This window comes from Tachyglossus aculeatus, chromosome X2 (assembly GCF_015852505.1).
Source record: "Tachyglossus aculeatus isolate mTacAcu1 chromosome X2, mTacAcu1.pri, whole genome shotgun sequence".
Classification (NCBI taxonomy): Eukaryota; Metazoa; Chordata; class Mammalia; order Monotremata; family Tachyglossidae; genus Tachyglossus; species Tachyglossus aculeatus.
This window is the reverse complement of record NC_052100.1, coordinates 9,286,612-9,311,818: the sequence shown is the minus strand read 5'-3', so window position 1 is coordinate 9,311,818 and position 25,207 is coordinate 9,286,612. Positions and strand designations below refer to the sequence as shown.

The following is a 25,207-nucleotide window of genomic DNA, read 5'->3' as shown; positions in this document are numbered from 1 at the left end:
CAACTGGCACTGCGAACAGGGTGAGGTGGGGCCTGGAGGACAGAGGGAAGAGGGGGCCGCGATCCCTGATGCCTGGGTTCCAATCCTGGCTCGGGTGGCGAGGGGCAAAGGGAAGAGGTCACCCCTGAGAAGCCTTGGCAGGAGGACCAGGCCAGACGCTGGGCAGGGCCAGGCTGTTTGCTAAACAAGGCGGGAGGCAAGGAGACAGGGCTCCTGGGATAAACACCACCCAACCAGCCCCCGCCTGGCCGTCCCCCCTCCCCTCGCCTCCCCTTCCCCGAATACTTGGCTTCTGAGACAAGGATGAGAGATCTGGGCTGCCCGCTTCCCCCCAATCCCTTCAACTTCCACGACTACAGTGTGAGAGGCAGGCAATTTGGGGGGCAGGGGGCGGGGGAAGGCACTGGCACTGCGGACACCTCCCCCCGACACGCACTCATCTCCAGGAGCTTCTCACCCAGGCCAGGATCCATTCTGTTATCATCAATGCCCGGGACAAGACTGGAGTCCAGGCCAGGGTCTTGGGCCCAGAACAAACTACCCTGGGCTCACACATGGACACACACACACACACACACACAGCCCTACACACCCAAGACACACTGAGCTCTCACCCACTTCTTTCCTGAGTTTGGATCCTTTCCTCAAACTGCAGCAGGAGAGATTGCGGTCAGATGAAAAGAAGAACTTCCTGGCAACCAGGAGGATGAGCACTGAAATGGGTGGCCAGGGAAGGGGGTGGGGACTTCGTCCTTGGTGATCTGTAGGGAGAGAGCAGACCACCCCACCCCATCTTGGATGGCAAGAGGTTGGACCAAATGAGCCCTCGGGGGTCCCCGGAGGCATCTGACGCTGATGTGACAAGGGCTGGGCAGAAGGGAGGGTGTGAGGGATGGGAAACAGAGCCAGGCGAGGTGGCGCTGGGGGAAGGAGAAGGTAGGACCTGAACCGCCTGGCCTGTCGGGAGAAGGGGACAGGAATTCTGGGACTCTATGTGGTTTCCCCTGACTCCCCACCCCGCCCCATCCCTAAATCCACCCCTTGCCCCGGACTCCCCTCTTCCTCCCTCTCCTGAATCTGCGGGGGCCTTCGCTACATCACAGAGACATAATAAGTGCTTAACAAATACCATTATCATTATGATTATTATTATGAGAGGCCCAGAAAGCGATGGCGCCCACAATGGTCACATAGTATCTTCTTGAACAACTGATCGATGATTGAGACGAGAGCCCAGGTTCTTGGGGAGCTCCCCATTCCTCAGTCCTGCTACCCTCCTCTCACGGCCCCCCCGACTGCCGCCCAGCCCCAATTGAGAGACCTAGATTATTCAGGTGACCGGTGCCTCAGATAGCCTCAGGCCCAGTGGCCTCAGGCCTGTGAGTCACCGAAGGAGCCGCCTTGTTCTCTGGGTCATGAGACAATCAGGATCCTGAGCCAACGCGATCCCTGGGTCAGCACCAGGGCCCAACTGGCCCGGGACTCGGTTTCTGACAGTGGTCCTGGAATGCTCAGATGAACCATGCACTAGTGGCCTTCTTGGACCGCGGTTAGGAATGGACCATCCACCCGACAGCCCCAACTTTCCCCCTCCGTGACCCAGAATGGACTCCCTGTCCAAGAATCTCTCCAAATCCATCCCTAACTCTGCGCCTCTGTCTCTATTTCTCTCCGTGTCTCTTGCGCCCGCCTCCGTGCCTGACTCTCTGGTTGTGTTGAGTCTCGACGCCTGTCTTTGTCTCTGTCTCTCTCTGCATCTGAGTCTCTGAGACTCTCTCGGCACCCCTGTCTCTTCGCCCCCCTCCCCACGCCCACCCCATGCCCCTGCCTGGAGCAGGGCAGAGGTGGCAGTATCCTGCTCTTCTGGCTGGGGCAGGGCACAGTGCCCAGGAGAGGAGCTGCTTAGGGAAGTGGGGGTGGGTGGATGGGACGCCCCCTTGGGCCTTAGGGACAGGGTCGGGCCCTCCTGCCCCTCCCTCTCCCCGCCCCCGCCCTCCCCCATCAACCTCTACATAGGGGCTAGGTCCGGGCTGGGACCGGGCCGGGGCAGCTGAAGACAGGAGAGCCAGAGGCAGCTCCAGCTCTGCTCCCCGACGGCTTTGTTCCAGAATCCCGCCACCCGGGCACCCCAGACGCCACTCCTTGGATTCCCCGCTGCGTTGACCCACCCCCTGCCGCTTTCCAGACTGCCTCCCTGCTAAGCTCGAGGTCCACTGCTGACCGGCCCAGGTGAGTCCAGTCCAGCAGGGAGCTTTGTCTCCCATCTCCTCCCCCCGTGATCACATCATCCTCTGCAGACCCCTCCCCAGCTGTCCAGAACCCTCCTTCCCAGACCCCCCGCCTCTCACAGACCTTCCCTATAGACTCTCTGGACCCCCCCTCCCGTGCTCCCGCCCCTCGTACCGCTTGCTCGCCCCAACCAGACCAACCCAGATCAGGGGAGGGATATTAGAGTAGGGAGGGGAGCGAAAGCAATGCCCTGAAGGGGGTCTCTGCTGGGGCAGGGCGCTCAGCTTCCCATTAACTTGTCTGTCAGACACCGACCCTGCCCAGGACTCGGCCTCTCCCTGCTCTGCCCCCCACCTACAATACACACCCCCGTTTCTGGGACAGTAGTCCCCCCTGACTGCCTCTTCACCACTGGGCTTCTCCATGACAACCAGAGGGCCAGGCAGCACCCATCCTCAGAAGGACAGAAGGCCCCAGGCAGAGCCTCGGGTAGACCTGAGGGAAAGGGGCTGGGGGCATGGGAAGGGGCCAGAAACTGAGGGCTGGAGGCTGTTGGGAAGATGAGGGCTGTGGGGTGGCAAAAAGGGGTCTGTGACCCCTTGGGGGAAGGGGGCCCACACTGAGTGTGTTTCCTTCCCCCAGTCCACCCTCTGTTCCACTCAGAACCCGATCCGGCCTCTCCTCAGCAGGACGGAGCCGCACGGTGACTCTCCGCGGGGGGAGGTGGGCGGGTGGGTGGGAGAGGGGCTGCCCCTGGCCCCGACCTCGGCATAGTGTCCCTGCCCCCGGGGACCCCCACCGGGCCCTGAGCCCCGTGTCTGTCCGTCCACCCCCCACAGTCGCTTCTGCCCGCGAGCTCGCCGACGGGGGGATGTCCAGGTTGGAGGAGACGCCGCGCCGGACCCGGGGACAAGTAGGTCCCCTGGTGAGGAGGGGGGCGTGGTGGGGGCCTCGGAGGAGAGAGTTGAGGGGGTGGGGCCGAGAGGAAAAGAAGGGGAGAGGGAAGACACGGGAGGGAGAAGGAAATTCCAAGAGGGGGAAGGGAGAGGTAGGTAAGAAAGCCTCTCACATCCTCCCTGACAAGCAGAGGCAGAGCAGCTGCTGCAGCAGTCACAGCTCTGGGTGGGAAAACGGAGCCACCATTACACTGCCTTGCTGGCTTTCAACCGGAGCCACCATGGCTCCAGCGTGGCTATCTCTGCCTCGTTCCCAGGGGATTTCTCCAGGCTGCCTGGGGAGGACTCGGGGGGGGGGGGGGGGGGCGCGGGGGGCACGGCGGACAGATGGCTCGGGCTCACGGGGCAGCGGGCCAGGGGTGAGAGAAGCCCCTGGCCCGGCCCGAGCCCAGCGAGGCCGGGAGAGATCCCGGGGGGCGGCGGCGGCGGCGGCGGCGGCAGAGGCAAAGCTGTTTTGGAGAAGAGCCCACGCAGGACTTGGGGAGTTGGGGGAGACGCAGAGGAAGCCAGAGGGAGAACCTCCAAGGGCGTAACCCCCCTCCGCGCCCCCCCAACACCGCTGCCGCCTCGGGGAAGAGGGGAAAGGAGGAGGAGGAGGAGGACTCCTTCCCAACCTTTGCCATCTCCTCCTAGCAGGTCCTGGCTGGGGCCACGGCGCCGGCCTGCGATACGGTGACCGGGACCAAGGACGGGATCTACGCTGGGGTCAGTGGCGTGGTGGATGCGGCCAAAGGGGCCGTCCGGCCTGGACGGGATACCGCCCCTGGTGTAGTGACCAGCACTAGGGACGCTGCGTCCAGGGGAAGGGCCGTGCAGGGTAAAACCGACCCTGGGGGAGTGGTCATCGCTGGCTCCAAAGACACGGTCTCCAGTGGCGTGAACGCCGTGATGGACCTCCCCAAGGGGACCGTCCAAAGCGGACCGGGGGTAGCCCCCGGCACCAAGGATACCGTGCCCAGGGGCGTGTCTGGTGCAGCCGAGGTGGCCAAAGAGGTCCTCCAGCGTGGCCTGGACACCAATAGGGAAATCACCGCAGGCACAAAAGACACAATCTCTACCGGGTTCTCCGGAGCAGTGCAGTTAGCCAAGGAGGCTGTCCAGTGTGGACTGGATGCCAGTCGAGTGGTCCTCGCTGGTTCCAAGGCCGTGGTCTCCAGCGGCACAGACACGGTAGTGGATGTAGTCAAAGGGGCTGCCCAGTGTGGCCTAGATACCACCCTGTGTGTAGTGACTGGTGCCAAGGACACTGTGTCCCGGGGTGTGGGCGGAGCGGTGGACGTGGCCAAAGAGGCCGCCCAGTGCAGCCTGGACACCAGTAGGGCTCTCGCCACTGGCGCCAAACAGGTCATCGGTGTTGGGGTCAGCGGGGCCGTAGATGTGGTCAAAGAGGTCGCCCAGTGTGGGCTGGACACAAGTAGAGTGGTCACTGCCGGGACTAAGGATGTGGTCGCCAACGGGGTGGGCACGGTAGTGGACGTGGCCCAAGGGGCCATCCAGTGCGGGCTGGACACCACCCTGTGTGTGGTGACGGGCACTAAGGACACGGTCTCCAAGGGCGTGGCTGCTACCGTGGATGTCGGCAAGGAGACAATCCAATGTGGACTGGACACCGGCGTGGTGGTGACAGCCGGCATGAAGGACATCATCTATTCTGGGGTCACTGGCACAGTGGATGTGGCCAAAGAGATCATCCAGTGCGGACTGGACACCAGCAGAGTGGTCACTGCTTGTACCCAGAACGTGATCTCCACTGGCAAGGACACCATACTCGACGTGGCCAAAGGAGCCATCCAGTGCGGACTGGACATCACCCTGTGTGCAGCGGCTGGCACCAAGGAGGCGGTTTCCAGGGGGGTAGTCGGTGCCGTGGATGTAGCCAAAGAGGTCGTCCAATGCGGCCTGGACACAGGTAGCGTGGTCACCGCCGGCACCAAGGATGTGGTCTCCAGTGGCTTGGCCACCGTAGTGGATGTGGCCAAAGGGGCTGTCCAGTGTGGACTGGACACTGGCATGATGGTCACCGGCTGTTCCGTGGATGTGGTGTCCACCGGGGTGGGCGCGGCAGTGGATGTGGCCAAAGGAGTCCTCCAGTGCGAGCTGGACACCATTAAGTGCGTAGTGACCGGCACCGAGCACACAGTGTGCAGAGGCGTGGCCGGCGCCATAGACGTGGCCAAAGGGACCATCCAGTGTGGACTGGACACCAGCCGGGTGGTGACCGCTGGCACAAAAGACATCGTCTGCGCCGGAGTCACCGGGGCAGTGGGGGTGGCCAAAGAGGCCATCTCGTGCGGGCTGGACACCAGTCGAGCGGTCACTGCCGGCACCAAAAAGGTGGTCTCCAGCGGGGTGAGCACGGTAGTGGATGTTGCCAAAGGGACCGTCCAGTGCGGACTGGACACCACCCTGTGTGTGGTGACGGGCACCAAGGACACCGTGTCCAGGGGTGTGGCCGGGGCCGTGGATGTGGCCAAAGGGGCCGTCCAGTGTGGTCTGGACACCAACAGGGTGGTCACCACTGGCGCAAAACACGTGATCAGCGTCGGGCTCACTGGGGCCATGGCTGTGGCTAGGGAGGCCATCCAGTGCGGGCTGGACACGAGTAGAGCGGTCACCGCTGATGCCAAGGACGTAGCGCCCAGGGGGCCGGGCACGGTAGTGGATCTGGCCAAAGGGACAGCCCAGTGCGGGCCGGACACCGGTTCAGATCTCACTAAGGGTGCTAAGGAAGTGGTCTCTAGTGGCGTGAGCACTGTAGTGGACACTGCCAAAGGGGCTATCCGGCGCGGACAGGACGCCACCCTGCGTGTAGCAACCGGGACCAGGGACACTGTATCAAGGGGCGTGGCCAGCGCAGTGGACGTGGGCAGGAGGGCGATCCAGGGTGGACTGGACACCAGCAGGGCAGTCACCGACGGTGCTCGGGATGTCACCCGTTCCGGGGTCACCGGTGCATTGGATGGGGCCCAAGAGACCATCCAGGGCAGAACGGAAACCGGGAGAGCGAGCACCGCCAGCACTAAAGACACGGTTTCCAGCGGTATAGGCATCGTGACGGACGTGGCTAAAGGGGCTGTCCAGTGCGGACTGGACGTCGCCCGGTGCGTAGCGGCCGGCACCAAGGATGCGGTTTCCAGGGGGGTTGTTGGTGCTGCGGATCTAGCCAAAGAGGCTGTGCTGTGTGGACTGGACACGAGCAGAGTGGTCGCCGCTGGCACCAAGGATGTGGTCTCCAGTGGCTTGAGCACTGTAGTGGACGTGGCGAAAGAGGCTGCCCAGTGCGGACTAGAAGCCGGCAAGGTAGTCACCGGTGGGACCGTGGATGTGGTGGCCGGTGGGGTGGGCACCGCTGTGGATGTGGCCAAAGGAGCCCTCCAGTGCGGACTGGACACCACTAGGTGTGTGGTAATTGGAACCAAGCACACGGTAGCCACAGGCATAGCTGGTGCCGTGGAAATGGCCAAGGAGACCGTCCAATGCGGACTGGACACCAGCCGGGTGGTGACCACTGGCACGAGAGACACCACCTGCGCTGGAGTGGCCGGGGCAGTGGACGTGGCCAAAGAGGCCATCTCATGTGGGCTGGACACCAGTCGAACGGTCACCGCCGGCACGAGAAAGGTGGTCTCCAGCGGGGTGAGCACGGCAATAGATGTTGCCAAAGGGACCGTCCTGTGCGGACTGGACACCACCCTGTGTGTCGTGACGGGCACCAAGGACGCCGTGTCCAGGGGAGCGGCTGGGGCGGCCGATGTGGCCAAAGGGGCCTTCCAGTGCGGCCTGGACACGAGCAGGGTGGTCGCCGCGGGGAGCAAAGACATCATCTGCACCGGGGTCACTGGTGTAGTGGACATGGCCAAAGAGGCGGTCCAGTGTGGACTGGAAACCAATAAAGTGGTCGCTGCCGGCGCTAAGGCTCTGGTCTCCAGTGGGGCGAGCACCATAGTGGACATCGCCAAAGGCGCCATCCGGTGCGGACTGGACGCCACCCTATGCGTAGTGACCGGCACCAAGGACACCGTATCCAGGGGGGTGCCCGGCGCCACGGATGTGGCCAGAGAGGCCGTCCAGTGTGGCCTGGACACCAGTCAAGTCGTCACCGCTGCCACTAAAGCCACTCTCGACCACGGACCGGGTTCCGAGCCCAGCGGGAGCAGCCAGGGCGCCAGCGGGGTCGACGAGGCCGCCGCCCCCGCCCCAGGCCGAGCGGAGGCGTCGGGAAACCTGGGGTCCCGTCCTCTGCCGCTGAGCACGGAGGAGCAAGGTAAGGGGGAGGGGGCCTTGGGTGGCCGGGGGTGGGGGTTCCTTCTTCCCGGGCGTTGGGGGCTAGGCGGACCCGCCTCCGTTTACCCATTTCCCGCTGCGAGGTAAGGCCACTGTGTCCCGCCCCCGCCGGCCCTCCAGCCTGGCTCGTTCCGGGACCCTGACCAGACCCGACGGCTTCCGAGAAGGGCGGAAAAGTCCAGAGTCTCTCCGCCTGCCTCCAGCCAAGCCCGAGCCCCATCCCGCGGACACTCTCCCCGCCGGCCTTCATCTCTGAAAAGAAATGTTGGCCCCTGAGCCCCCGGGGTTAGCTGCCCTACCGACCAGGAACTGGAGAGGGCTGGGGAAGGGGACAGTCACCGCCCGCCTTCCTCCCCACCTCCACCTCCAGCCCAGCTGACCGCCTGCAGCGAGGGAATCAAGATGCCGGCGGCGGACGGGAAGAGCTACTACTTCGTGCTTCTCGACTCCCTGCCCCTTCCCCTGCGCCAGCAGGCATGTCGGCACACGCTGGCCCAACTGTGGGAGGCCCAGGACTGCGCCCAGGAAGCCCTGTCCTGGCTGGAGCCCACCCTGGAGCTGGTAAGGAGCCCCACCTGCCTGCCTCCTGGCCTTACCCTCTCCCCACACGTCCCCCCCCCCCCCGGAAAACGTCCCCCCACCAGATCCCCAGCGCCCTCCAGTCACCTCCCTCCCTCCCTCCAGGTGCTCAGGGCCCTGCTGGGGCCGGAGGAGGAGCGGATTCAGGGTTCTCATCGCCAGCTGCAGCAGCTGTGGCTGGACTGGAGCCATCGCCAAGGAAGGCGGACGGTGGCCAGAGCCACGGACCCAGAGGTACCCCATAGAGCCAGTGAGGCAGGGGTGGGCGGCGGGAGGGTCCACACCCCTAAAATAAGCCCCTGCTCGTCGCCCTCTGCCCCTGCAGCTACTACAGTCCCGGATTCTGTCCATGGCCCGCAGCCTGAGCCAGGAGCTCGAAGCCATCTACGGGGCCCTGGGCCTGGGGCTCCAGGGCCTGGCCCTCGAGATGCAGGGGCGGGCCCAGCGGGCCCAGCGGGCAGCTGGGGAGCTCCGAGGCATCCTGGAGGCTGCCTACTCCTTTGAGGACCTGCCCGCCGAGTACCTCGACTCGAGCCTCGAGGGGCTGGGCCGGGCCGGGCAGGGGGTGGGGGTTCTGCTGGAGGCGCTGGGCCAGGGACCCCCGCCGGTCACCTGGCTGGTCGGGCCCTTCCCTGTCAGCAGGGAGCTCTGAGGCCTGGGTCCTTTGCTACCCCGCCCCCCTCACAATGCTTTGGCCCTAATCCCCCGCCAACCCAGAGTCCAGAGAAGGGACCCGTGTTCAGGAGAGAGAGAAATCCACACAGCTGCTGCCCACCCCACCAGAATCCCTGGCTCCAAACTCCCCCCCCCACTCAAAAATCTAGGACCACAGGTGGCTGGGGCAGGGAAGGCATTGGGAGAAAGGGATGGTGGAGGGAAGGGCAAGGAAAGAAATTCCTTTTGCCACCCACCCGTCCGCCGACCCTGACCGGCGATTAGCCGGGTCTGAGGCCCAGCCCCAGGCTGCGTGACTGGACGTCCCCAACCTAGGAACCCCCGAACCGTCAGCTGATCTTAGGGGACCCCTCCCCACCCAGGAGAGTCCGGATGAATCCCGTCAGTCCTGGGTCCCCCCCGCCCCGCCAGGCAGCGTCCCTGGGGACTCCCCATCCATCTACCCGGGGTGCTGCGTTTAGTATTCCCGAGGAAGGGACATTCTCTCAACCCCCAGCCCCTCCCCAACAAATCCTGCTTCACCTTCAGCACCCTCTCCCCCTCCCCCAAGCCAATAAACATGGAAATTTGTCTCTTGCTCTTTTTCATTAGAAAACCCTTTATAGTCATGTCATGGTCGGTGGAGATCACAGAAATTAGGCGGGAAAAGAAAGAAATCATAATGAACCAAATGGGAGGGGGGAGAGGGCAGGGCGCGAGGTGGGGAGGAGTTACAAACAAACATCACCAAGCCTCCCCCAGAAAACTTCTCTGTTTTCAGAGGAGTCTGGGGTGGGGGAGGGGGCTCAGCTCAGGTCTCCTCATCCAGAGACTCCGAGTCCATCCGGACTCGCTCCCTGTCCTGCTGAGGCCGGTCGGGGCCAGGGTCGTCCTGGGTGGCACTGGGGAGGGGAGAGGAGGGAAGAGGGGGGTAAGGTCGGGCCCCAGTGGCTTCAGCAACCGACCCCCTTTCCAGCCCAGGAGACAGGCCTGATCCCAGGAACGGCGGTGGATGAAGGGAGAAGGGAATGGGGGAGATGGGAGACGCTCTGATCTTTCGATGGCAGCCCCTGACGGGCCCCGCCCCTGGTAGAGGGGGTTTTAGCCTGAGCCTGCTACAGCCCAACCTGGCCGTTGTCTTTGTGCCCCGATATCCCCTCCCAAGCTCTCCTCCCACCCCCAACACACACACACACACACACACACACACACACACACACACACGTGCGTGCAGACACACGCACGCATGCATGTACAGATACGGCGACGCAGCAATCTGAGGAAGAGGGCGTTGGGGGTCCTGACCCAGCCCCATTAAGCCCCTCCGTGAGCCTGGGACCGCCCCCCACTTACTTGATATGCAGGTCAGAGGCAGCCAACCCTGTCTTCTCTTCTGGGCTTAGCTCTTCTTCTACCACCTTGGCCTCGGCCCCGGGGCCCTTCTGTGGGGTAGATTCGCCGTTCATGGCTGCTTGGAGGCCGGGGGTGGGGTGGGATGGAGACAGCCAGGGGGTGCAGAGGGAGGTGGGGAAGGGCAAGGGAGCAAGTAAGAGAGATGAGCAAGGGCAAGAAACAGAGAGGAGAGAAAGGTCGAGGAGAGAACGGGACCAGGGGGACGATGGGGCGGGAGGGAGAGAAAGGAAGAGATCAAATTCAGTGAGTGTCTCCCTCACACGCTTCGGGGTGCAACCGCCACCCCGTTTCCTGGTCCGCCCTCCCCCCCAAGGGCAGCAAGCTCCGACTTGGGGTTTGCGCCCAACTCGGCAGGCTTTGGGGGGTCCCAGCCCTACCCGGCCCCCGCCCTCCGGCCCCTCGGATGCCGCCTCCCCTTACTGGCATTCAGCTCCTCCTCCATCTTCTTGCCGGGGGGTTCCTCTCCCTTCTCCACCTCCGCTTTGTTCTTCTCTGGCCCAGCCCGGCTAGCCGCTCTCTGGCCAGAGTCCAGCCGGGGCCCGAGGACCCGGGACTTGAGGCGTGCGTAGACCTCGGCCGCTTTCTCCATCACGTCCTTGTTGGCTTTGTAGCGGCGGATCTAGAAGAGTAGAGGCCCCGGCGACACCACGTCCCCCCGCGAGCCCGACGGCAGGTCAGGAACCCACACCGGCCCCTACTGAGGGCCCCTCCGCCTCCCTCCCCAGCCCACCCACCCCCCCGCTCTCCCGTTCCTCCCAGCACCTTTTTTAATGTGGCCACAACGTCGGTGTTCTTCTGGAGAATCTGGGAGGTCACCTGCAGGCTGCCCAGCTCTTCAAGTGCACTCAGACACCTCTTCACATCCTGCAGAGAGCGGGGGGGCAGGAGAGGGAGTCAAGAAGGGAGGGTGGTGGGAGGAGGAAACAATGCGGGGGTCAAGCTCTCTGCACTCAGAACTCGAAAGAACCTCTATCCCCGCTCAGACCCTGGGAACAAAACTGCCAGAAATGCCTATGGAAGGGGTAGATCGGGGCGGTGTTTTGGGGCCGAGTTAAGCATGGCACTTGCTACTTCCTCTGCTACTGGCCCCAGACAGACCCACCCCTCCCGGGATCCAGCCCCGGATATCGGGACGCTCTCTGGGGTGGGGTGGGGAGGTGGTGGGGCGCCTTACCGGGTTATCGACCTTCAGGGCAAACTTGATCTCGCCGTGCAGCTTCTGCAACTTCTCCTCCACAGATGGCTCTGGGACACAGGATGGAGATAAATCCCTCAGCCCGGGTCAAGCCCTGGGCCGGGGATTGGGGGTGGGGGGCGCTGGGAATGACACAGAGCCCACGGGCAAGGACCGGACCCTTCAATCAGGCATTAGTGTACCGGGTTCCCGTTACGTGCCGAGCACCGTACAAGGTACTTGGAAGCCATCTAATGGACCGTAAACAACAGTCAAGCCTCCTCCCCGTGCCGTTCCATTAGGGCCCAGATGCAGTGAGAAAGAGCGTGTGAGTGTGCAAGTGTGTGCACGTGCGTACATCCCATCTCACCATCAGCCCCTCAAAGGCAGAGACTAAGCCCCCCGCCCACCCTCCCCCCAAGCGCTCTCACCCTTCTTCTTCTCCACCCTCCTGTCCAGCAGGGCTTCAGACCTCTTCCTGGAACGCTCCACTTTCACAGGCCTGAGCGGAAGCAAACGGGAGGGTTTCCTTTGAATCGGGAGGGGCATTTAATCATCATTCCGAGGGTGGGAGATTGGGGAACAAAGAAGGCGGGGAGACTGGGGAACAAAGAACTCTTCTGGCCCAGGAACCGGCAAGGGCAGAGAGGGGAATGGAGCAAAGTTGGGGTGAAGGAAGGGGGAAGAGCACTATGGGGGTTGGGGAAGGGGAGGGGTGAACTAACTTTGCTCGGGGCTTCTCCTCTGAGCGGCTCCTCTTCTCCTGCTGGTTGGACTTCCTTGACTCCTGGGACTGGGACAGTGACTTCTTCACCGGCTTTTTCACCTGTGGGTGGGCGAGCGGGCGGGTGGGTGCCAGGGAAGCCACAGGGGTCAGCCTCACCCATACCACCAAGATGACCCGAACATCTCCCAGAGGGGGACGGCGGCACCCGCTCGAGCCCTAAATTGGCCTCCTCCCAGCCCCTCACTCACTTCCTTGTCCAGCTCCGAGTCGGAGGACGACGGGACCCGCCCGCGGCCCTTCCTGCCGCCCTTCCTGGCCGCTGGCTCGTCGGCATCCGCGACCTCGTCGCCGCTGCTCCCCGCGCCTCCCGCCGCCGCCGCCGCCGCCGCCTCTCCTCGCTCCTTTTTCCGCTCCTTCTCCCGCTCTCTCTCCTCCCGTTCCTGCTCCCGGCGTCGCCGCAACTCTTCCTCCTGCTCGCGGCGCCGCTTCTGCTCCAGCTCGCGGCGCCGCTCCTCATCCCGCCGCTTCCACGCGCTGATGCGGTCTACGCCGCTGTCGCTGTCGCTGCACGTCAGGGTCGGGGGAGGAGGAGAGAACCAGGCAAAGGGAGATCAGACAGGGACGGCGGGGAGTTCAGGGTGCAGGGGATGGAGGACAGGAGACTAGACGGGCGAGCTACCCTTCCAGCCCGAGGTAATCTGGAACCGGGAAAGGAGGTGGGATCCCCACTGCCTGAGGTCGGGAGTTGGGAGGGGCAAGCCTCATGGGATTCAGTTAGAAAGGGAGTGAGGATGGGGTCCCCGCCACCTGAACCTGGAATCGAGAGGGTTCTCCGCCCATCCAGCCCCTGCGCTCACCTGTCGCTGCTGGAGCTGGTCGGGACACGTTCGGGTTTGGGCTTCCGGCCGCGGGGCTTCGGGGCTGGCTTTTCCACTAAGAGGCACGGCCAGGAGCGGTGAGTGGGGATCCCGGAGAGACCTCACTCAGCCGCCTGGAGGGGCTCCCACAGTCGGGGGGGGGGGGGTAGGGGGGAACGAGAAGTGGCGGGGGTGGGGGGTGTGGAGAGACAGCCCGGGGTCCCAGTAACGGAGCAGTTTGGACAACATCAGGGGAGGGATCCACTCCCGACTCCCACACCGTACCCGGCCTCCTGCCCCGCGGAGCCTTCTTCACAGAGACGTCCGAGTCTGAGTCCGAGTCCGATCCCAACTTCGCCCCTGCCCTGGCCTTGTTCTCTGGCTCATCCGAGTCTTCCTTGGAGTCTGAGTCGGCCGAATCGACCTTCTTGGGGGAGCGAGAGAAGGGAGGGGGAGGAAATTGTTTAAGACGGCCCTAGAGCAGGACGGTGGGTGCAGGTGAAAAGGATCGGAGGGGAGCCAAGGCCATAGGGAGCCCCCCCAGCTGGGGCCAGCGATCCTGCCCTGCTCCCTGCCTTCACCTCCACCCGGAAAACAGGGCACAGGGCTCTTCAAGAGGTCCTCCCCACCCACCCCGAACAAAGACTCTAACCTTCTTCTTTCTTCCGGCGGCCGGTAGCCGGCGTGGAGCTCGGGAGACTGCTTTCTTCTCTGGAGTGAAGTCCTGGGGAGGGGGTGGAGAGAGTTAGGGTCTCCCTTGGCCATCCTTGTTTCCTCTCCCAGTGGCCCAATCAGACTCCTCTGCCCTTCCCACTTCCCAGGCTGATCTGCCACTCTTCCACTCATGCCCTTATCGAGGATGAGGAAGGCACCTTTTACCTCATCGATCTGTCACCCGGGGGCCTGGTTCAGTGCCCTGCACCCCAGGCATATTACTCGCCCAGTAGAGGAAGCTGCTATCACTGAGCCTCTGCTCTCTCCCAAAACACCTCGGTCCTTCCACACGCCCCCTCTTCCTTCCACGTCCTCCCCGAAACCCATCCCAACCCGCTTCCGAACCCACTCTCTCTCCTCCTGGGACCCACCTGGTCGCTGTTTTTCTCCGACTCAGATGAGCTCTCCGAGTTCTCCTCTTCTGATGGAGAAGCACTGGCTTCCTCTGGGTCGCTGGAGGATTTTCGAGGTCTCTTGGCTCCCGGCATCTGTAGCAGGAACGGCAGCCCCGCCCCAACCGCCGTCCCCCAGGGTCAATCTGCGGCAGCGGGGTGTGGGGGGGGTCCATCGGCCCGCCTTACAGCTCCCCCACCCCGGCCCGCCCAGGCCAGGCCAGACCCGCGGGGGAACGTCCCGACCACAGGAATCGGCGGGGAAGGAGAGATGGTTTTCTCGGCTCCTGAGCTCTTCTCTCTCTCTCTCTCTCCTCCAGCATCTCTCCGTAATTCCTCCTTCCCTATCCCCCGGCAACCCCCCACCCTCACTGGGGGAACGGCGGGGACGGAGATGCAATAGACCCCCCCTGCCCCCGATTCCTACCTTCAACGTCGGCCCTTTCCGCTTCATCCCGCCATGGATGCTGTCCTCTGGGTCCGACCCTCCGTCACTGCCCGGCTCTGTCACGGACTCCACGGTCCCTGATTGCTGCCGCTGCTCCTCCTCGTCTTCCGCTTCTTCCTCCTCCTCCTCCCCGCCCACGTCACTCCCAGGCGCCAGATCGTTGTCAGGGGTCTCACTGTCTGAGGAGCTCACAGGCTTGGGGAGCGGGAGAGAGGGCAGGCAGACACAGACACGCACATCAGGAGGGGTGAAGGGGGGCTGGGTCGGGGCTGGCCTGCCTTCAGAGGAGCCCCTCACCCCAAATCCTCTCCTCTCCAGTCCTCTCCCCTAGTCCTCCTCCTCTCCCATTGGGAGACCAGAAGGAAGAGATCAGAGCCAGGACAAGGCCCACCGCGTCTCCCTCCTGCTTCCATCAGCCGGCTCCTCCGTCCCCATTTCCTTCTCCAGCAAATCTCCTCCCCATCCCGCCCTTCCAATCGGCCAAATCACATCCCTCCCCTCCTTCAAAGCCGCCTCCCCCCACCCCAGCCAACTCTTCTAGGGGGCCTTCCCTGATTCCACATCCCCACCCCTTTCCAGACCCTCATCCAACTCAATGCTCTGGAAATCATTTGATCGTATGTTTCTTTTTAGCACTTATAGCTCTGCTCTCAACTTCGGGGCCCCCCTGTTACCCTCATCCCCTAACCTGGCCTTCTCCCCCATTAGACAGACTGTTTCCTGAGGGCAGGGGCCAGTGTGGGGCTCTGTACTCAATGAAAGCCCAGGCCAGTGCCCTGCCCACAGTAGGAAGGAAGTGCAGATTAGCTCTGTAAACGGGCACTGGCCCACTTGTCTGGGACCTAAAAGAAAATTAGGTCTCTGCTATCTGCCGGAGAGACAAAGCAAACCAGTTTGTGTGTTTTTTTCATTCTCATTTGTGTTCTCTCCTTTTTCTTTCTTTTTCTCCTCTCTCCCTTCTCCCCCCAAGACCCTGCAAAACTATCACCATTATCATCAACAGCAGTATTTATTGAGCACTGTAATATATAGATATGACATGCATATAAATTATCCTACACAGACTATATGTCTGTAGCTATCCCATATCTGCCAGATATATATAATTACCTATATGTCCAGGACATGTACATAAGCATCCTATGTACGTAGGACAGATGCACACAGCTATCCTAGAGAGAGGATGTGTGCAGTTATCTACGCATAGTGATCCTATATACCAGATGTATACATACTTAATAATAAATAATAATAATGTCGGCATTTATTAAGCGCTTACTATGTGCAAAGCACTGTTCTAAGCACTGGGGAGGTTACAAGGTGATCAGGTTGTCCCACGGCGGGGGGCTCACAGTCTTAATCCCCATTTTACAGATGAGGTAACAGAGGGCCAGAGAAGTTAAGTGTCATGTGTATATATATATATATTCACCCACACAGGATGCGCACACACACACATGACATATATGTGTCCCGTATATGTGATGTATACATGGTTGCCCTGTATGTAGGGTGAATGCAGGTCCATCTCCCCCCACTAGACTGTAAACTCCTTGAAGGCAGGAATCCTGTCTACCAACTGCACTGCATTGTCCTCTCCCAAATACTTAGTACAAGACTCTGCACACAGTAAGTACTCAATAAATACCATTGATGGATTGATTATCATACAATGCATATGGATAGATATCCTACATATAGGATCTAGACAGCTAACTAGGAGTCAAGTCTAGGTCTAGGAGCCAGAGGGCCTGAGTTCTAATCCCGATGCAGCCGCCTGCCTGCTGTGCGACTTTAGGCAAGTCGCTTAACTTCTCCGGGCCTCAGTTTCCCCATCTGTAAAATGGGTATTCAATATATGTTCTTCTTCCAACTTAGTGAGCTCCAAGTGGGATAGGGATTGTGTCCAACCTGATTTCACATACATAACCACATGCGCACGTGTGCATTGATCCTGTGTATTTGTCTTGTGCACAGTATAATATGTAATTATCCTGTACATGTAGGATATGTGTATTGTTATCCCATTTTCAGAATATATAGCCATCCTACACAAATACGCCTATCCTATATACATACACACACATGTGCATAAGGGTGCTTGGAACACAGTAAATGTTTAAATACCATTAGATCAGATCAGATCCCATACAGAGGACACACACAGTTGTCCTCTATAGAGAGAGGACATAGTTACCCTATATCCAGGGTACATAGTTATCCAGCATATAATCAGTGTGTGGGATTGTCCTATGTAGTTATCAATATACATACATGTATGTGGTATGCATGGCTGTCCTACACAGGATATATAGTTACATGTGCAGATCAGTGATCAGTCCATGTATGCGGCACATATAGCTATCCTACACACAGGAGGTGGGTATATGGTCACCCTACACACCAGATGGGGATAGATGAACATCGTCTACACAGGGCAGGTTTATTCATCCTATATACAGGAGATGCATGTGTGTATTCATCCCGTGTATAGGATGAATAGCCATCCAATATAAATATAGCTATCCTACACACATCCCCATCCTATATAAACAAAGCTGTTCTATTTTGAGAGGATAGCTATATTTGTGTTTGTGTGTAGCTACCCTGTCTCTGTGCACTACATAGCTAACATACATGGGACATAGATATATATGGGTATATATAGGCTGCACAGCTATCTTTGTAATATATATCCTATTTAGCTCTCTTTTTACATGTAGACTATATAGCTGTTTTATCCCCCCATATGCACATACCACATAGCTGTACTAGGTTATGGGCTACACAGGCATCCTCTATCAGCTATTTAGGTGTCACACACAGGCTATCTAGACACTCCATACCCCATATTCAAGCTATATAGGCATCCCGTATGTAGGCTGCATGTGTCCTATACGCACACACAGGCTCCACATAGCAATCCCCCTGCACATACAGCCTCCACACAGCTATCACACACACACGCACCCCCTACATATATGGGTGTATATATGGTGTGCAGAGCTGTCCTGCGTATGTACGATATGCATAGCTATTCCATATATAGGACCCACATAGTTACCCTCTACAGAGAATACATTGTTGTCCCACATGAAGGCTATGTATATATATGTGGACAACTATACATACCCTCTATTTGGGAGACAAGTAGTTAGCCTGTACATATCTATAATTTAATTTCTATTAATGCCTATCTCCCCCTCTGGACTGTAAGCGTGTTGAGGGCAGGGAATGTGTCTGTTATATTGTACTCTCCCAAGCGCTTCGTACAGTGCTCTGCACACAGTAGGCACTCAATAAATACGACTGACTGGCCTGTATATAGACTCCACACAGTAATCTTCTACATAGGATATATGATTCTACCTATCTACATGCATCTCCATTTACGTGATACCTATAGCTCTATTTACAGTTACCCCCCCTGCCCTTCGTATTCAAGGACCACTTGACTCCGTAGTTAACAGCAAAGGAGAAGCCCCTCCAGAAGTTTCCAGTTTCTCACCCGCACTGGTTCTGGCCAGAGGAAAACCCCCAGGACCTGAGCCAGCAGTTCTCAAACTCCTTTCTCAAGGCCATTCCCAGCAACCATCTCCTTTGGATCCCACTCCCCGGGAGGCAGCGCATTCCAGACAGAGGGTGAGGATCATCCTCCCCCTAACCCCACATGACTTGTGTCCAGATCTTTAAATTCTATATAATGACTTACAATAATTACGGCATTTTTCAAGCACTTACTATGTGCCAGGCACTGAACTAAGCATAGGGGTGGAATCAAGCAAATTGGGTTGGACACAGTCCCTGTCCCCCACGGGGCTCGCAGCTTCAATCCCCATTTTACAAATGAGGGAACTGAGGCACAGAGAAGTGAAGTGACTTGCCCAACTTATTCATATTAGTACCCGTCTCCCTCACCTAGACCGCACTCTCGTTATGGGCAAGGAACGTGTCTGCTAATTATGTTGTACTGTCCTCTCCCAAGGGCTTAGTACAGTGCTCTGCACACAGTAAGCGCTTGATAAATACTATTGACTGATTGATCGACTGATCCACCCCCTTTTCTCAGGAAGAGATGGCAGCCCACAGAGGTCCAGGGACTCACCCAAGACCACCCAGCAGACTGTAAGCTCGTTGTGGGCAGGGAATGTGTCTGTTTCTTGTTATACTGTCCTCTCCCAAGCACTTAGTACAGTTGTCTGCACGCGGTGAGCCCTCAATAAATACGATCGAATAAATGAATGAATCGTGGGCCGAGCCGGGAATGGACAACCATTCGGGTCTCCAGATTCGGCTAAAACCGACGGCCAGGGGGGAGAAGCCCCTCCCCGACAACGTGCAGTAGTGGTTGGCAAACAAGCAGTTCATCAGTGGTGTTTTCTGAGGGCTCACTGGGTGCAGAGCACTGATCTGAGCACCTGGGAGAGTATGATAGTCGGTAGATACAATCCCGGCCCTCAAGGAGCCAGACGGTAAATCCTCCGGGTTGGGAGAACTAGACAGCCCGGGCCCCGGCTCAGCTGGGGACGGCGCCTCCCGCCCCGTCCCCGGCCTTTCGGCCGCGGAAGCCGAGCCGTCGTCCGTCCCCCCCCAGCTGTCTGGGCCGGGCGCCTGGCCCCGCTCACCGCGGGCCTCTGACCGCACCTGCCAGTTTCCCCACGCCTCATCCGCGCTTCGAACCCCGCCTGCCCCATCCCAGGCTCGGCCTGCTGGCTCCCGTCCCGCTGCTCTCCCCTCCCCACCCGCCGTTCCCACCCCGCCTTCCGCTCTCCGAGGCCCGGCTGCCCCTGCACCAGGCAGAGAGGGTCCAGGGCTCAGCCCGCCCTCACCCTCTGCAATCAAACTTTTGGGAACACCCCGCCCCAGCGGGGGAACAAGCTGAGCCCAGCTGAGGCGAAAGCACGGACCCCCCCCGGGGACCAAAGTTCCCGTGACGTCTGCCGGCCCGTCTTCAGGGTACGGGCTGGTCGTCTATCAGCGAGGGAATGGTCGGGAGGGGAGGAGGAGGAGGGAATAAAGTCCGGCTTATCTTCCCCTGGCTCCCTGCCACCCGCGTCGGGCTCTCTCGCGGAGGCTTCAAGGAACAGCTCCCTTTTAAAACAACTAAGAAAATGGTTGCATGTCACCTTCCCCCTCCCCATCTGGATCCTCCTTCTTCCTCCGGGACCCTCGACTGACCCGAGGCCAGAGTTGAACCGTGTCCAGCCCACGGCTCGGTCTCGCAACGGCAACTCAAGCTTTGAGACCCCTCCGTCTCCCTGCCCCTCCCCGCGTCCTTGGCACCCGGTCTCTTGGCACTTGCCAGCCCGTTCCCGCCTCTCCCCGTGAGCCCCTGGGCAGTAGACCCCGGCCCGGGGTTCAGGAACTGTCAACAGGGAGGGCCTTGGGTTTCTCCGCGATAAAACGGGAAGGGTTCTTCTCAACCCTCCACCTCGTCTACGGTGAAGCTGCTTCATTGAGTGGCTTACAGTTCTACTAAGTTGCTGGCCCTTACACCTCTCCCGATTGCCCCCCAGGGCTGTTAGGGCAGCCAAAGGGCTCTGAAGCGCTGCTATGAGTGTAATTCCTCCGGGAAGCCTTCCGACTAACCTCTCCATTCCCCACCCTATTCGCCTTCCCTGCTGCGTCGCCTACGCACTTGGGTCCGGATCGCCTAAGCTAGCAGTCAGTCGGTGAATGGTATTGATAGAGCGCTTACTATGTGCACAGCACTCCACTAAGCGCTTGGGACTGGGGTCCTGGTGTCGGCTCCGCCACTTCTCTGCTGCGTGACCTTGGGCAAGTCACGTCACTTCTCTGGGGCCTCAGTTCCCTCGGCTCTAAAAAGGGGGTTAAGACTGGGAGTCCCACGTGGGGCAGGGGCTGTGTCCAGCCTGATTAGCTTGGATCTACCCCAGTGCTCAGTACAGTGCCCTGGTACATAGTAAGTGCTTAACCAGTACCATATTACTCTTATTACTCTCCCAGGTGCTTAGCGCCTTAGCAGCTCTGCACCCAGTAGGCACTCAATACGTACCTTGATTAAAGTGGTAGGAGAATGTGCTCCCTCCCCCATCTCTCTGTTCCCTGACAAGACTCTTAACTGTGAGCCCACTGTTGGGTAGGGACCGTCTCTATATGTTGCCAACTTGTACTCTCCAAGCGCTTAGTACAGTGCTCTGCACACAGTAAGCGCTCAATAAATACGATTGAATGAATGAATGAATTCTTTGTGCTGGGCCCTCCCCGCCAAGGACACAAAAGGCGCACAAACTGCTGCTGCTCCATCTATTATCATTTCCCCTCCCAACGCCCTCTCTGAGACTCAATCTTTCTGGGCCAGAGTTGAAGTGGGCTTGAAGGACCACCATCATCAACATCATAATAATAATGGCATTTATTAAGCGCTTACTATGTTCAAAGCACTGTTCTAAGCACCGGGGAGGTTACAAGGTGATCAGGTTGACCCACGGGGGGCTCCAGATGAGGTAACTGAGGCCCAGAGAAGTGAAGTGACTTGCCCAAAGTCACACGGCTGGCAATTGGTGGAGCGGGGATTTGAACCCATGACCTCTGACTCCAAAGCCCGGGCTCTTTTCCACTGAGCCATGCTGCTTCTCAGCGTGCATCATTACTGGGTGCAGAGCACTGTACTAAGTGCTTGGAGAGCACAGTACAACAGAGTTGGCAGAGATGCTCCCTGCATCTGGTGCAGCCTCCCGCCTCCATGTAGGGGAGGGACTGACCTAACCAGGGAAGGGGGGAACCACACGACGCAAGAAGCAGGGTGGCTTAGCGGATAGAGCACGGGCCTAGGAATCAGGAGGACCTGGGTTCTAATCCCGGCTCCGCCTCGTCTGCTGTGTGACCTCGGGCAAGTCACTTCACTTCTCTGGGCCTCAGTTACCTCAACTGGAAAAAGGGGATTAAGAAGGTGAGCCCTACGTGGGAAAGGGACTGTGTCCGACCTAACTTGTATCTACCTCAGCGCTTAGACCAGAGCTTGGCACGTAGTAGGTGCTTAACACGTACCATAATCGTTATTATTATTATTATTGTCATCGTCAACGCACCGCTCTCTCAGCAGGAAAGCTCGCCTTAAAGCCCATCTCCATCTCTCCTGCTACACCTGGTTCTCCCTCCTACTCAGACTGTAAACCCCACGTGGGAGAAGGGGCTGTGTCCGACCTGATTAACTCGTATCTGACCCCAGGGCTCAGTACACTCCTTGACACCTAGTAAGCGCTTAATAAATACCATAACTAGAATCATTATAATGTTAGACCAGCCCCTCTTTCCCAGGGTCATGGAGAATACACGGTCAGTACACCTCCTCTCCCCTCACCGGATGAGAAGGTCCCATCAAAGGCTAGGAAGGGTGATTCGCCCACTCCCTTGCAGCCTGCTCTTCCCCGGCCGGACCGCCCCCGGAATCCCTTTCACCCAGGTGGGACAGATTTCCTGTGCCTTCTGTCATGCCCGATGCCCTGCCCCGTGCCCTCTCCGCTGCCGATACCTTCTGCCCACCCGCTGCTCTTATTCGCCCCAGGGTCCACGGCTAGGACCAGTAACATTTTAATTCCTTGCAGTCCTAAAACACTGCCAGTGCAATGAGCTCACCTGATCCTCACCAGAGCCTGAGTTGGCAGAGAGAGGCTGGCAGGATTTTCCCATTTTACAGCTGAGGCACAGAACCATCAAGCTACTCACGGCCGGGGGCAGGGGAGTCCCCTAGGTCTCCCGATGCCCAGGCCCGTCTTCCCTCTCCGATTTCTTTCCAAGTCTTGGGTCCAGGACTGACACTTCTTGCTAAGATTTCCCGGAGGGGTTAATTTTTCCACCCTGCCGGCAGGCAAACTTGCCCTGAGGTCACACAGGGAGACTCCCCAGGCCCCCCATCTTTTTGGGGGCCTGAGGACACGAATGTTGGTCTCTGGGGGCAAGGGGAAGGGCCAGGCTAGGGAAGAATGCACCTTGAGGGGGGCATCCCAGAAGTTCATTTGGGCTCCGAGAAGCTGCCGGGCCACTGGGTGAGCATTTCGGCTGCCGAAGGGCAGGGTTCCGTGCCTTTTCCCGGCGGGCGGCCAGTAAACATCAAACGGGGCCGATGACTCACTCGAGGGTGGTGCAGGGAGGCTGGAGCCCAAGAGTACCTGAGTTGTGGCCAGGAGGGGATCTCATAAAACTCAATGACTTTCCAATCCACACTTGCTCCCTGGCTTCCCCAGGGGCTCCGACGAGGAAAGGGGTGAGCAGAGGACAGCAAGAGGAGCAGGTGTCCCCACCACCTCCTCCCTGTCCCAAACTCTTCCCCAGCCTATCCAACCAAGTTCCTCTTTCTGGAGCCTGTGGGGAAGGGCTCCTGACTGGGGTATGGCGTGTTTTGTCACGCAAGTGAGAGGTGCTCACGTGCAATGAAAGAGGACCCACCACTCGTCTACAATTCTTCCCTAGCACAGCCCATCCCCGGCTCCCGGAGACCAACGTCCTGCTCTCAGCCCCTGCTCCCGACGAAAAGCTCCAGAATACTTCGGTATGAGGCCTCAGAAGGAAGTTAGGAGGAAGGGGGCGAAGTAGAGGACGGGAGTCCTAGTGGAACCCCTACCCTCCTCAAATCTGACAAATAATTACTCTCTCCTCCCTCGAAAGCCTTATTGAAGGCACATCTCCTCCAAGAGGCCTTTCCCAGACTTAGCCCCACTTTTCCTCATCTCCCACTCCCGTCTGCGTCACCTTTGCTCTTCCCCCCTTGCAGCCCCACAGCACTAAACATCTGTAATCTTATTTATTTGCATTGATGTCTATCTCCCCACTTTTAAAGGGGAAGCTCATTGTGGGCGGGGAATGTGACCGTTTATTGTTGTACTGTACTCTCCTAAGTGCTTAGTACAGTGCTCTGCACACAGTAAGCACTCAATAAATACAATGAATACGAATGAACAGGGCTCCCATGGATGCCGCTTCCTCCGGCTTTGGGGCCAGGAGGACCAGGGGGTTGGCGGGCAGGGTGCAAGTATCCCCAGGTTCTGCCCCTGCCCTGCACTCTGAGGCAAATCAATCGGCCGCTCAAAGCCTCAGCTTCCCCCTTCTGTAAAACAGAGATCGCTCCTTATCTCCCAGGATGAAGTGAGGATAAGAAAAGGGAAGACTCTGCGTTCTCTGGAATTCGGGGAGAACCTCTATTTTCCACTTTCCTACATCCTTGGGAACAGGAGGATGAGGAACCTTCTGGGGGAATATGGAGGGGAGGGAAGACAGTGTGGTCTATTGGAAACAGCACCAGTCAGGGAGGGACAGGGGCCGGGGTGGGGGGTATGTTAGTCCTGACTCTGCCCCTAGCCTGCTGGGCGACTTTGGGCAAATCGCTGAACCTCTCTGGGCCTCTGTTTCCTCCTCTGTAAAATAATCACTCCCACCTCTCTTCCACCCTCCCTGGGATGTAGTGAAGATACGAGATTATTAATGAGACGGTTCTCTGGGGAGAAAATCCCCAGCACCCTAGAGATCCAAGGTTCCTTTAAACTTTACACAAAGGTGGGAAGAAGAGTCCAGAGTCCTCTGCTCCCAATTCAAGAAGGTACTCACTGGGGGAATGCTGTAGCTGGCGTGAGGGTTATTCTGGATCTCCCACAGGCCCTCATTGAAGCCTTTCCTCTTGTTGGGCTTCCCATACTTTTCCCTGTATTTGTCGTACGGGAACAGGTCCTTGGGGCCCAAGAAGGCTCTAGAGGGAAGGAACAGAGAGAATGGAGGTCCCGGGGTGAGCGTGACATCCACAGAGCTTTGGAGGGGTGAGAGGGCGGGTGAGGGAGAGAAAGGAGTCAGGGGAACCTTGGGTGAGGAGGACAACTTCAAGGCCAGGGAGACAGGACGGAGGTTGGGAAATCTCGGGTGAGTGGGACCTTGCAGGGCTGGGGAGACTGGAGAGAGGGACGGGATTGGGATGGAAGGGGGAGCGAAGGGTGGAGGAGGGATGGGGGATCTGTGGACACGCTGAGCGAATCCAACAGTCGTAAGGCTGGGGAGTGGGGGGTCGGCGGGGAAGGATAGGATGCTAGAGGGGGGAAGGAGGCTGTGTACGTACGTCTCGTGGGTCCCAAAGAAGAAAATGGGGTACTTGTTGGGCGGCGGCTTCACGGCCCCATCGGCGATATCGTCGATCTGCAACGACAGACGGTGGGGGGATGCCAAAATTCAGAAAGTCTGGTCCCGGACAGGGCGGAGGGGAGGTGGGGTGGGTTTCCCGGCGACCTCCCTCTTCCCTGCTCTCCCACCCCTGAGTTGAGGGGCCAGAGACGGAGGTCAAGAGAAAGCTCTAGCTTCTGGCGAGAAGCCCCCAGGACGGGTTGAGGGTGGGGAAACGGCGGGGGCTGCAAGAGCCAGTCCTTTAGCATCCAGGAAGTCCCACCCACCTCCTCTCCCTGCAGGCCCATGGGCTCCCGCAGCTGTGCGTCACCTCACCTACCATCCCCCTTCCCACCAGGATCGCCTTCCAATCAGGAATCCTGGAAGCTGGCGGGGAGGGGGGGGGGGGACCCGAAAGGAATGGAGGAGATGAAAGGGGGAGGTGAGAGGAAGGAGCGGGAAGGGGGAAAGGAGCAGGGGGATGGGGGGAGTTCCGGCTCCAGATGCTGGGGAGGGGGGGGGAGGGGACAGGAAGAAATGGGGCAAGGGGAGTCACCGTCCCCCGGTGCCCCCCACGTACCCGGGCGGGCCAGTGCGGATAGCCCTTCATCTTGGCGAAAATCAGGTCTCCGGGCTTGAAGCCGAGCGGCATGGCGGAGCGGGGGCCGCAGGCGGG

At 59.4% G+C, this 25,207-nt stretch overlaps 3 protein-coding genes across 7 annotated transcripts in view; 1 reads left to right on the top strand and 2 right to left on the bottom strand.

Moving 5' to 3' along the window:
• Positions 1-687, bottom strand: part of PLIN5 (perilipin 5) — a 14,976-nt gene extending 14,289 nt beyond the window's left edge. Inside the window, exon 1 of the mRNA XM_038770708.1 lies at positions 615-687. The gene's annotated coding sequence lies outside the window, so the exon portion shown is untranslated. The remainder of the gene's footprint in view (positions 1-614) is intronic.
• Positions 1-25,207, bottom strand: part of HDGFL2 (HDGF like 2) — a 26,306-nt gene extending 1,099 nt beyond the window's left edge. Inside the window, exons 1-16 of one of the 5 annotated variants that reach the window (XR_005457173.1) lie at positions 25,112-25,207; positions 24,491-24,567; positions 23,992-24,130; positions 14,407-14,622; positions 13,959-14,075; positions 13,526-13,597; positions 13,159-13,300; positions 12,874-12,949; positions 12,265-12,580; positions 12,015-12,115; positions 11,721-11,791; positions 11,290-11,360; positions 10,878-10,979; positions 10,536-10,734; positions 10,056-10,173; positions 619-761 (exon numbers count right to left, since the gene is read on the bottom strand). Coding sequence is in view for 4 of the 5 variants with exons in the window: in XM_038770627.1 (XP_038626555.1) it covers positions 671-761; positions 10,056-10,173; positions 10,536-10,734; positions 10,878-10,979; positions 11,290-11,360; positions 11,721-11,791; positions 12,015-12,115; positions 12,265-12,580; positions 12,874-12,949; positions 13,159-13,300; positions 13,526-13,597; positions 13,959-14,075; positions 14,407-14,622; positions 23,992-24,130; positions 24,491-24,567; positions 25,112-25,183 (1,980 nt within the window). In the remaining variant the exon portion in view is untranslated. Of the gene's footprint in view, positions 1-273; positions 762-9,301; positions 9,605-10,051; positions 10,174-10,535; positions 10,735-10,877; positions 10,980-11,289; positions 11,361-11,720; positions 11,792-12,014; positions 12,116-12,264; positions 12,581-12,873; positions 12,950-13,158; positions 13,301-13,525; positions 13,598-13,958; positions 14,076-14,406; positions 14,623-23,991; positions 24,131-24,490; positions 24,568-25,111 lie in introns of those variants that run through there. The other 4 variants (XM_038770629.1, XM_038770627.1, XM_038770628.1 and 1 more) reach the window with 4 other exon arrangements.
• PLIN4 (perilipin 4) lies at positions 1,516-8,700 on the top strand. The gene is made up of 7 exons (XM_038771446.1): positions 1,516-1,549; positions 2,109-2,229; positions 3,004-3,154; positions 3,819-7,449; positions 7,840-8,030; positions 8,154-8,282; positions 8,374-8,700. Exons 1-7 carry the CDS (start codon positions 1,516-1,518, stop codon positions 8,698-8,700), a joined length of 4,584 nt encoding a protein of 1,527 aa, XP_038627374.1.

Coding starts and splice junctions, on each gene's coding strand:
- PLIN4 (XM_038771446.1), top strand. CDS start 1,516: ATGAACCATGCACTAGTGGCCTTCTTGGACCGCG. Junction 7,450..7,839: donor GCTGAGCACGGAGGAGCAAG/GTAAGGGGGAGG, acceptor CTCCACCTCCAG/CCCAGCTGACCGCCTGCAGC. Junction 8,283..8,373: donor CCAGAGCCACGGACCCAGAG/GTACCCCATAGA, acceptor CTGCCCCTGCAG/CTACTACAGTCCCGGATTCT.